The 12,833-nt window shown below is 41.5% G+C and overlaps 1 protein-coding gene across 1 annotated transcript in view; it reads left to right on the top strand.

Moving 5' to 3' along the window:
* PGM5 (phosphoglucomutase 5) overlaps nt 1–7,773 on the top strand; it is a 156,846-nt gene extending 149,073 nt beyond the window's left edge. Inside the window, exon 11 of the mRNA XM_075208554.1 lies at nt 4,003–7,773. Coding sequence (XP_075064655.1) covers nt 4,003–4,092 — 90 coding nt within the window. The 3' untranslated portion in view covers nt 4,093–7,773. The remainder of the gene's footprint in view (nt 1–4,002) is intronic.
* Nucleotides 7,774–12,833: the final 5,060 nt, after the last annotated feature.

Genomic DNA, 12,833 nt, shown 5'->3' with positions numbered 1-12,833 from the left:
TCATCCCCCCTTCCCCCCGTGGGAGGGGTAGTAAAGGCTAAATTTACGAGTTGAGGGGTCAAACTCATTTTCGTGAGGTAATTTTACCTCATGAACACACATTAAAAAGGCCGCTTGCGTCGGGAACTAACGCTCTTCCCCTGAGGAGGCCTGGGCTAGGTCCAAATGCATGACAAGAACCTTTTTAAGACCTTAAGTAGCTTGATTTGACTAGAATGCATGAGTATCATGCACGGGTTAACTTGTGTATATATATATATATATATATATATATATGTGCACATCCATATCAACTGTTGCTACTAGTTCTGAAATAAAACCAACAAATTGGTTAAGACTAAAAGCTTCTTGTGGTTTAACATCTACCATCCACAACACTGACACCTATTACATATAACAACACAAGTGCCCCGATAATATGTTTTTTAATTTGACAAACACACCTCTTTATCTGAATCATAGGCCAATGTGCATAATACACTTAAGTGTATCAGTTATAGCGGAATGCAAAAAAATGTGCTGTGTTCCCCACCCTTTCCCCCCAAACAGCACTAGTGTTGATTAAGCTGTTTGGGAGGTGGCGCACACCTTTTTTAAAAAAAATATAATTACTTTTTTACTTCTGTTTTTAATACTACAAGGTCTGTTGCACCAGCAGAAAGCACCCGCAAAAGATCCCTCTCCTAGAGACCTATCTGTGGCTGCTTTCAACTCAGCATAGCATGTAAAGTGCGTGAACACAGAGAGGTGCAAGTGGGAGAATCGTCTCATTCGGAATGCAAACTGAGATGGATCCTTAGCCAAGAGTGCCTTTTGTGCTGATCAGTTGGACTTGTGCCCAACTCTATATGAGGCCCTTAATGTATGTGAACTGGGTTCTGGATTGCAAATATTAAGTCTATGAGCATTGAGGCTATTGAAGCTCACCAACTGATGGTCTCTCATAGTCTGCAATGACTGATAATGAAGTCTTCATTCAGTTACATAACAAATGTGCATAAAATATCAAATATCTCACTTAATGTCATTGTACAGATACTTTTACATTAGTTGCTCTTTTATATAAAGCTTGTATCTACAGTTACATGCAGGCTAGGGCGCAAGACTTTTCTATGGCACATAGTTTTTGTGAGTGAAAGATTATGACAGGTAGAGGTATTTACTGAAATTAATTTTAAAATATAAGAAAATAGTGCTTCAAAAGTAGAAAGAAAAATGTAGTACTGTGAAATTTTAATCTTGACGTATTCCCATGGTAAATGAGTAATACTTGGGCAGACGCTTGAGAAAAAAATGAGGCTGTGAGACAAGGATGACGACAGACACAGATGTGACAGCCCCCTCCACAATCACCCTCAGTAGCACTTGCTCATGCCTTCATTTTGCTATTGTCAGGCGCCGTCCCCGCACTCACTATCGGTGCCAGGGACGGACGCCTTCATTTTCCGGCAACTCGTCCCGTTGCTAGGCAACAGGACACCATCTTCTTCCTTCGGGGCTCTCTCTCTCTCTTTTCCAGTGCGCATGTGCAGTTCACTCGCATTTCCGCTGCCAAGCAACGGACCGTCAGCTCCACTGCCATCAATCATATAAATGGCTCCTCTATTTAAACCTGCCTCTAACACCTGACAGGCGCCAGAGAATCCTTGACTTCCAATGCTCCAGCGTTACAGCCTGTTTCCCTGCTCTCTAACTGACCTCCTGTATACCGACCCGGCTTCCTCTGGTTCTGCTCCTGGATCTCTCTTTGGTCTGATTGCTGCGCTGTACCTGATTTTTGGCTTGCTGACTCTGATTGTGTACCTCGTTTGCCTGAACGGTTTGACCTCTGCCTACACCACCACGTCTGTTCACCATCCACTTCGCTGACAGCTAACTTGGAGTGCCTTGCAGCAAACTCCAAACTCCCTTCCGGGGGTCCCTGGTGAAGACCGGGGGCATGCTTAGACTCCGCACCTCCTAGCTTAGCAGCACAAATATCAGCAAGTGGTCTTCAATCCCCAGGGCCTGATTAAGGGTTCTGGCCGCCCTAGGCTAATACGGCCGTAGCCCCCCCCCCCCCCCCCCCCAAATATATAGGTGTATAGGAACACTCCTGAATATGAATGTTCAGGTGTATTCTCCAGCATTCAAATTTAGACAGATTGTGTCATTGTCTCTTACCTGTTCTTGTTCTTCTCTCTTGCAACTTTGTTATCCTCTCTCTGGCTTCTGGAAAGTTGGTGTCCTGTTTTGAAAATGCAAAAATTTATTATAATGCAAAATGTTAACAAACCCTGAATGATTAGGCCCTTTAGTTAAAACAAAACACTCCATTATGGCCAGCTAAAAGTACCCCATTGTACAGGCATATATAAGCAACATCTGAATATTTGTGGTCAATCAAATACAAACCTCTACCAGCCCCATCTCACTAATATTTAGTAATCTAGTGATTGCTGAGACCACAGAGAGCATCCATGTGACCACCACACAATCATAAGATTATGCCCCCCAAAGCTGCTCTATTTTTTAAATACCCCCCCTGCAGCCATTTTCCTTACCTCCCACCCTGCATCCATCCCCCCTGCAGCTATTTTCCTTACCTCCACTCTGTAGCTATCCCCCCGTCACATCAAAACTCCCCCAGTCACATATATCCGCCCCCCTCCTCTGCCCTCCTTCACACATATCAACCTCTCTCCCTCCCTATAGATTTTCATGGCAGCCCCCCCTCTCCCTCCCTATACATATGCATGACAGTCCCCCTTCTCCCTCCCTATACATATGCATGGCAGCCCCCCTCTCCCTCCCTATAGATATACATGGCAGTCCCCCCTTTCCCTTCTTATAGATATGCATGGCAGTCCCCCCCTTTCCCTCCCTATAGATATGCATGGCAGTCCCCCCCTTTTCCTCCCTATAGATATGCATGGCAGTCCCCCCCTCTCCCTCCCTATACATATGCATGGCAGTCCCCGCCCTTCCCTCCTTATAGATATGCATGGCAGTCCCCCCATTTTTCTCCCTATAGATATAAATGGCAGTGCCCCCCCTCTCCCTCCCTATAGATATGCATGGCAGTCCCCCCTTCACTTACCTGTAGTTGTGCTGGCCAGCGTCGCTCCTCACTCCTCAGATCAGCAGACAGGAAGTGAAGACTTCCTGCTTCCTGTCTGCTGCATAGCAACATGCAGTCTAATGATTGGCTGCCGATTGTCAAGACCTCCACCCCCCTCCCCCGCGGTGACCCCCCCTCCCCGCGGTGACCCCCCTCCCCCACCCCGAAAACAAAAATGAATGAAAAAAAAAAAAATCTGCAGCGTCGCGCCCCCCGGGACCCAGCACTCCAGGCTGCAGCCTGATCAGCCTAGTGGTTGATCAGGCCCTGTCAGTCCCTGTATCTCGTGACAGTTATACAGTTCTGACTAATGAAATGATTGATTGACAAAGATTTGCAAGAACATTTTAAAAAGCCCAATGGGGCTGAGTTTTTAAAACACGGAAATATAAACATTGGGGGGGGTGAAGGAGGCATGATTTTAAATTAAGGAAAAGGTAATTTCTACCTACTACATACCTGGTACCTGGTATGGTTGGCGAGTGGGTGCTACGTGGGGATCCGCCTAGGCAGCCTGAGCCCTTAATCAGGCCCTGGTCATTCAAGTTCAGCAACCAACGGTTTTTTAGTTAACGCTTACCCATGTAGCATTTAGGCCATTTCACATCTGCAGCCTGGGATTTCCGCAAAGTACATTGTACAGTAGTCAGTTAAGTGTCAAAATAATTTATGCTAACGGATGGTCTTTAGTTTTGTATTCCATGTGTGAGAAAAAACATAGTATCCATTGAAAAGAATTTTGCTTTGAATACATGTGTATTACAATTGTATATATTTGTATTCTCAATCTAGGTGCCTTGCTATTATGAGGAGTCTTTTTCATTGAACTTTGATTTGGTGGTGGCACTAGATGGTTATGTACCTTGGTAATGCAATTTGTTCCTTATCTCCTCTTTCCGTAGGCAGTGCTGGGCCCTCTCGTAGCCATCGCTTTGAAGCTCTCACAGATCCACGAGAGGACCGGACGGAAAGGACCCACTGTAATCACCTGAACACACCTTTCAGAAATCACTATGGGCCAAAGAGTGTATGAAAGAACGAGATTATTGTATCTTTAAATAAGCAATACCTTTGCTTTTGCTGTATGTGCTTTTTTCTCAGAAGAAATTATACATTTTCTGATTCAGTTGAAAAAAAACTAACCAATCAAGTGTGTAATTTTCATTCAGACAGCAGATATTATTGTTTGGTCACATGGTCACTGCATTAAGTTGCCCAACATAGACGCAAAGATTAAGGTTATCTGTGACTGTGAGCTAGAGCATGTGCCCTGTCTTGTATTCATCTTTTAGTCACTTTTTTCCACTTTCCTCAACATACAAATCATAGTATTGTGGATATAAATAAAAAAGGAAGACATTTATATTGTCAGTGGCTGAGAAATAAGCACACACAAAATATGCATATTACTATATTTTTGTTCCACTGAGATAAATCACATTGTTTAATCCATTTTCAATTAATAAATTCCTCTGAGATAAAATGCAACTAAATCTAAAAAATGAAAACACTCGTTTTTAAACTCCATGTAAGAGGCATTTATTCACACTAAAATAATAAATCGGCTTTTAATGGCTGGGGATATTAGTAAGAGTTTGTCGCTAAAAGTGAGTGGTACTGTGCTATATAGACATCGAAAAAAGGTCCGTCTTAGACGTGTTTTTCTCTGATTTTATTTTTTTGTAGCTGTCGGTTTCGTTACTGTCATTAGCGGACTTGATTAATCAAGTCAATACCTTGGCATGTGTGATAAGCTTACACAGAATTATAGCAGTGTCCTTAGAACAACTTTGGAATGTTTTTCTAAGTAAACAGAACTGTTATTAAATTTAAATAAAGGCACAACATTGTTTTCAGAGTAAACACTTGTAATTTGAACTTAGGAGATGATTATATTCTGCATTTATTTTGTTGAATACAAAGCTGATCAATATTAAACGCACTAAAAGTTCCACATTTATCTAGCTACAGTGTATTTTAAGTAAATAGCAGAATAAAATTGGATATTTTTTCGGTTATTAGTAAGTCATTCTGAGATCTATTTATGAAATAGAGATATCTCCTTTCTCCAGCGAAAACGGGTGTTTTACTGAAGTTAGGACTTCTCCCAATTCATCAATGAGCAAACAGTTTGCAGAGTTTTGCAGGATCCCTATTTAAGAAGGATCCTGATGGTACATGTACCAAAGGAATCCTCTTATTGCTATCGCCATACTGAGATGGCAATAGCATCGTCACTGTGCTGGCAGTGGAAGCTACAGTGCATCGTGCAGGTGGAACTTCACAGCCACATCCACCACCAATGAGAACACAGGGACAAGGTTAATTTCTGGTGAGTGACCGCAAACTATCCGACCACCTCACTGGAAATGCCTTTCCTTTGCATGTTTAAAGTAAGCTTGCGCAGTTGGGGTATGTAACTCTTTTCATCGCTGGGGACGGAGTTGCCACTAGCAGGTTAAAAGAGCCAATCCTGTTTGATGAGCTATTAAGGCAGAGCAAGTTCAATATTGCATTCTGGCTGCATGGTCTGACACAGCTGATAATACTGCAGCTTTGTCTGTCCCGATTCCAATACAAGTGTTTCTTCAGTTGCTAAGCAACAAATCATGCTTCTCTTCCCTTGCTCGTATGTAAACTGGCAAAGTTGGCCATGCATGCGCACATGCATTCAGGAATGGCTGGTGTAGTGGTGAGAGATCGCTGCCAGCCCGTATCGCCAGTGAGATGAGCATCGCTCAGTTGCCCTGATTTAATGGTAAATACAGATAAGAGATGATTTTCTATCACTGCAATAAGCAGTAATAGAAAATCTTTCATATCGCCTTCTGATGATAAATAGACCCCTCTGTGAGGTGTGAAAACATGTACAAGAAGATAACCATACAGTGCCCTGAATAAATACAAATCTTGTCCCAGATCTGTTGTTTGATCCATAAAAAGAGAGCTCCAATATCCCTTTTTTTCACTGCTTCCAAAAGTAGTAGGCACTCACGCCTCCACAGGCTCTATCTTCAAGGCATAACGGTCTGGATAATTTAGAATGTGATGTAACGTCTATGATTCTACTAGTTGGGGGAGAGAGTATACATTCATAAATTGATGGGAAAGCTTTAAATCACTAATGCATATGAAAAGGCTGTGAGAGTAATTGCATCACTAAAGTAGAATGTTTTGCCAGCAGTAAAGATAGCAAACAGAATAAAGTAGAAGTGTGTTTCTTCTTCTAGAGCTATGCAAACATTTGTGTTCCGTGCATACAGGACCTGTTATATACTTTTTCTCACATTGGTTTTCCTTCTTCCCTGACGTATTGACTGCACAATGGTGGGTTCTGATAGATTTCACATTGCATTACTCGTGTTTAAAAAAATCCTTAAATGCATAACAACAATTATAAATAACACAAGTGTTTCAAGCATTAATCACTAAATTTGTTTTACGTAATTGTGCTTAGTACAGTATATTAGGTATTCTAGTAATAGCTATCTCTATATAGGCTGTGCATGTCCACTTTGCTTGCTCTCTGTCATTTTCAGACCCTCTGGACATGACCATGCCTCCAAAGACATCATACTACAGCCCAGTGACATTAGCTTTGTCATGCCTCAAAGCTGTTGTATAGTGAGAAGATTGCATGAATAAGGTTTAGATAGAGACCAAAACAATGGCTCTATAGACAAACTAAACTAGAAGAGGTTTTAGTAGCATCTTTAGAGATGAGAAAGCCCTGACTTGGGAAAATTTGATACATTCATTAATACATTTTTACATTAGACAAATACAAAGGGAACATAAAAATTGTATGTTCTGATGAGGCGGAGAAAAGAAAGGAAAGGAGAAGTTCACATATCACACAGTAATGATTAATATCATTACCACGCGAGCTCGCTGTAGCTCTACCATGACTCCTCTTCTGGGTATTTCCACGCAAAGAAACATCAGAATGTCACGCAAAGAGTCAGAATGCCACTCTTTACTCCATATTTGCTTAGTACATAGACCTCTTAGGGGTATATTTACTAACCTGCGGGTTTGAAAAAGTTAGCATTTATTTAGTACATTCTACAAAATGACATCTAGAATTGTGCTTAGTACAGTATAATAGGTATTCTAGCCATAGCTAGGATACGTAATAAATGACGTTAGAACCTGATTGGTTGCTATAGGCAACATCTCCACTTTTTTAAACCCGCAGTTTAGTAAATATACCCGTTAGTATCCTAATGTGGTTTCACTGTTTTCCTTATTGGCTTAATGCACACTTTTGATTTGCAGAGAAAAACAAACATACCTTATTTTTATAAAATGTTTTGGAATTTCTGAAGCAAAAAAGCTTCTTGGAAAAGAATTGTGTAACTCAGTATGAGTGGGAGAACTATTGTTACATACAACACAGGATCAATTGTGCACATCCTCGTTTACAATCTACACAGTGTTTTTTCCGCACGTATCCTTTAGTTTCCACACCACTACATGCATGCATTATGTTTGCTTCACTAGGGGAATTACCAACATGGATTTTGTGCTTCAAGGCTATACTTTATAACCAGCAATCTGCCTGCAGTTAATGTAATTTAGATTATTACTATTACAGAGCGTAAGAGCCATTAATTTCCTTTCAGTGCTTCTTTAAACTGTGCTATTGTGTCAATAAAATAGAATACAAGTTATGTTTGTCTTCTTTTATGTTTAATTACATTATTTGATGTTTATTGGACGTTTGTGTTTTTGCAACTGAAAATAACAAGTACATCATATCAAGTTCCCTATACTAAACTTATTTTAAGGGGCAACTCACTGAATTTGCAGTGCGCTTAAAACTACCTCATGACATCTATATTTTATGCTTGGCACTCACTATTCCACGAAGTTGTATGAAGTACACAATGTATCTTCACTGAAAAAAATGTGGTGTGGGGCTTATTTACTAAGTATTCTCCTACACAGAGAGAAAACTCCTTCTTCTGGTATGAACATGCTTACTTTTACTGAGTGCATAAAAACACAGAATGTCCAGTACAAAATCTAAAAAAAACATTGAAATGCTCTGTAATAAAAATGGAAAAAAATAAAACAAATAAAATAAATAAAATTGTCATATTTGCGTATACAAATATTATTTCACATTAATTTCCAGGGGAATATACTGAAGGACAGGTGCATCTAAACCATTCACTCATGTAGCATGGTAAACCCTTACTATAATGTGACCACCGGACATGATCATATAGTGGCAAGAGAAAGTTTGTATACCTCTTAGAATTAGGTGTATTCCTAAACAACAATCTATAATGTATCTGTACATTAACTAGCCTAAAATGTGGTCCTAATAATAGGTAAAGGTAACCTAATTAAACAGGTATGATAAAATGCATCATTCCCCAAATAAAAGATATTTATCAATATATGAGAACAAGTTCATAATGCACTTGAGTCTGGAAGGGAGCACTAAGAGGCATATACTAATAGGTGTTTTACTGTGAGGTTTTCAAATCACCACACATTGGATGTATTTTGTAAAAAAAACAGGAGGGTTAGTTTAATACCCCCTCTAGCATTAGTAGCCTGCCTCCCAGTGTCTGCAGACAGGGATCACCTGGAGGGCATGTCAGTGATGAAGCACGGGGTGTGTGGCCTAGAAGTGATGAGTCACTCATAAGGCGTGGCCGAGCTACATGGGGAACAGAGTCTGTAATGACTGATTTCCTGTGCAACAGAGGCCTGAGCATAGTAGCTGGTACCCCAGGATCGGGCCTGGGAGCGGGTTTGTGGCAACACTACAAGGAGACATAATTGAGTGTCCCCTTCGGGAATGCTCGTTAGGGGCAAGACCACAAGTAAGCGGTGGGACCGCTGCATATTGCAGAGAGGACACATTAACAGAGTGGAAGTAGCTTAAGGAGATACTTAAGCAATAAATTGGAAGACAGAAAGAACTCCAGATAGAGAGGGGGCTGCTGCCTGTGGCAGCATGCCTGCGCTAAGGGAAAAAAGAACCTAGTGGGTTTGTTGCAAAAATCTTAGGGTCAGCAACCAAGTAAATGTGACCCAGGAGCGGTACACTAAAGTGTCAGAGGCTAAGCGAGTAAGAGTGTTATCATCACAGAGGAGGGGTGAACAACAGTTGAGAATTACACAACATATTTCAGAATTGCAGTGAAGAGAAACTGACCCTGGATGAGGGAAATGTTTTTCCTATCAGAGTGAATGTAAGATTCAACTGAGTACTGGGGGTAAATGTATCCAGCGATTTTCTCAGGAGAGTTGAAACTCTCTAATGTATGAACCTGAGATTTGATGTAAAATCGCCAGAGATGTGTCTCTATCAAAATCACTATTTCAAAAATTGATAGAGATCAAAGTCCGAGAAGAACAGAAGACTGCAATCAACTAGAGGGCCCTTCTGGCAAGAAGAACAGAATATATTTACAAGCATGGACATTTGGAATTACAAATTATTTGGGACACGGTTTTTAAACACATTTGGATTAAAAGCTGCTGACAACAGATGAAGACATCAAATTGGTGAGTATATTGGGGTTTTATTATTTTTAATAAATTTATGTGGTATGAATGAGGGGTTTAAATGTATTTATTGGGGTTTTATTATTTTTAAGAAAAAGTGGTTTTAAACAGGGAGCTGTGGTTTATTTAACATTTTGTTTTTTGGAACTACAGGTCTCAGCCAGCCATTGCTGTCAGGGCATGTTGGCACTTGTGGTTCTTCGAGTGCCAGCATGCCTTGGTTGCCATGGGTATGCTGGTGCTTGTAGTTATACAAGCATCAGCATGCCCACACTGTTTATGGCAGCCCGGGCTGGCTGAGACTTGTAGTTACACCAAACAAAATGCCGTCCGTTTGTTTTTTTAACTTTATAATCAATATTACGGTAGGAAGAGCCCTAGTACTTTCAGCACTGGGCTGGGTCTTCCTAGAGTGGGGGCCCACATGTTGTTTTTGGTTGACCCCTCTCCCTAGGGAATCCAGCCCAGGGCTGAACAGCCTGGGGTTGGTTTGTCATTATGGCAGGGGGACCCCTGCCGCGTGTCCCCCTGCTATAGTGCCAACCACCCAGGCTGGATTGCTTAGTTATGTGAAAATTGAGGGGACCCCGCGGCACATTTTTCCCCAATTTCCATGCAACCAGCAATAAGCGGGCAGCACTAGGGTAATAGTGGTCGGGCAGACGGACCCAGCGCATTTTTAAAAAAAAAAAAAAAAAATCTCTATTTTTAAATTTTTGACAGCCGCCGGACCTGCGGCCAGCGTCGGACTGGCCCACCGGGATACCGTAAAAATCACCGGTAGGCCCCGCTGCCCTAAGGCCACACCCCCTCCTGGAAGTGGGCGGAGCCCATAAAACTCACCTGGGGCGGTGTCCTCCTTGGTGTCCCCGCTGCCCTCCCCGGTGTTGCTGCTGCTGCAGATGACAGTCATCTTTCCCATGTGATCGCAGCTGCGATCATGTGACCTGCCCCCTCCTCCTGTCAGCTGACTGTGATGATCCCGCCGCCGCTGAAGGACTAAGGAGCAGAGAGGCTGCAGCAATGAAGATATGGGTAAGTAGATTTTTTTATATACATCTGTGCTCTAGCTGCAGGGAGAGCAGAGTATATATATATATATATATATATATATATATATATATATATATATGTGTTACTATTTCTAGAATAAATATACTATTTTTACTTTCATTTAGTGAATATGAAAGTTGAAGCCTGGGCATTCAGTTCCACCAGCTAGCCGTGACATACATGCACATGTATACCAAAACTGGCTGGCGAGGTGGTGAGTTAAGTCTAACCACTATTTATGCAATAAGCGGCGGTAGAAGTGTTCTGGTATACATGTGCCTTATTACCGCAGATTAATCAATAGGACTGTTAATCATTTATCTAATGTAACATTATTCATACCTCCCTACATTTAAACATATGAAACAGGGACAGAATTAGCACCTCTGATAAAAATACCTATTTTGGGATGAAACATTGGCCATTTTTGTGTGCAAAATCCGCCTCTTTTGGGTCTGCGATGTGGGATTGTTCCGCTGAAATCGGAACAGTAGGGGGTATGCATTATTTACTCAGGGCACCATTTCACATACTGTATACAATACTGCCCTGGTTTGCTTTAAACCAATTAGATGGTTGGATCCTGGAGAAAGCAGCATATTCTTATAAAGGGCTCATACTTTGAAAAAGAAAATTCCTTTTATTTGTGGTTTTATATTTGTGCTGAGCTGATATTATTGATGAAATTGACAGGTACAGCTATTGATCATTTGATATTTTAATAAAACAATTTGCCTTTAATTTTCGTTGTCCTTTAGCATTGTGTATGACCATGCTGTAGGTTTACAGTGATACACATTTGACACATTATGATGACATACAGATATTTTGATTATTCAAAGATTCAGATGAGTGCATGTGCTTGCATGCAGGTTGCTCTATTAAAGCGGCTGTTCCTTTTCTCACCATCTGTATTTATATAGAGCCTTAAATGATGAAAATATACAAGCCCTAATTCAATATAATGTAGTTTGCATTAGAATAAATGTACAAATATGTGTGTGTGTGTGTGTGTGTGTGTGTGTGTGTGTGTGTGTGTGTGTGTATGGAGAGCACTATTCCATGGCATATGTGAATTGGGGGGCACTATTGTGGGCATAATATGAATTGGGGACACTATTACGTGGCATATGTGAATTTCAGGTACTACTGTATGGCATAATATTGTTTTGGGGGCACTACTATGTGGCATAGGGGGGCTGCCTATCTATACTAAACTATAGTGGGGGGGCTGCCTATGCTAAACTATAGGGAGGAGGGCTGTACAGAGAACAATATAGGGAGGGGGGGGTGATGGGACCTTTAATTTAATGCTGGGGTGGTTTGGGTCTATAATTGAATGTGGGGCTGAGTGTCGGGAGGTAGGCTATCTATTAAATGTGAATATTAATTATTTAATGCTAGGAATGGTTGTGAGAAATGGATGTATTAAATGTAAATGCTATTAATTTATTGCTGGGGCTTTTTGGAGGGAGGGTAAAAGGTTTATTTATCAAATGTGAGTACTATTACTTTAATGTTGGGGCTGGAGAGAGGCCTATTTATTAAATGTGGGTGTTGTTGATTTAATAGCGGGGATGGTTGGAGTTTTCTAAATGTACCCATTATTTTTTCCAAATAGGACCCTCAACATTCCAGGATCCAGACAAGCAACTAAAGAAACCAGCAGCCACAGGTGGTAAATGTGACAAGAACAGGTAGGACAGTCTGTCAATTGTTCTGAGTCTAGTGCAGGCTTGGCTAACCTGTGGCACTCCAGGTGTTGTGAAACTACAAGTCCCAGCATACCCTTCCAGCAATAAGCTGCTATATATTGGCAAAGCATGCTGAGGCTTGTAGTTTCACAACACCTGGAGTGCCACAGGTTAGCCAAGCCTGGTCTAGTGGGACAATCCCAATTTTTGGTGACTGTTCTGCCCAATCTAAGGGGCAGGTCAAGACTGTGTACTCTTTATATAGACACTGCATTCTTTATATACTACACTATGGTGCTAGCTGTTCTTCGTGGGCTGACCACTCCCCCTCTAGTGTCTGGTCTCGCCTCTATGATGGCTGGCCACACCCCCTCTGGTGGGCCCCTAGCGTTGCAGTCCCCCGGTGGGCCCCAGTCCGACACTGCCTGTGGCTGTATAGGCAGAGCAGTGTAACAGGG

The sequence above is a fragment of the Mixophyes fleayi genome, chromosome 1 (genome assembly GCF_038048845.1).
Source record: "Mixophyes fleayi isolate aMixFle1 chromosome 1, aMixFle1.hap1, whole genome shotgun sequence".
NCBI lineage: Eukaryota > Metazoa > Chordata > Amphibia > Anura > Limnodynastidae > Mixophyes > Mixophyes fleayi.
Note: the sequence above shows the minus strand (reverse complement) of the source record. Positions and strands in the feature narration are given on the sequence as shown.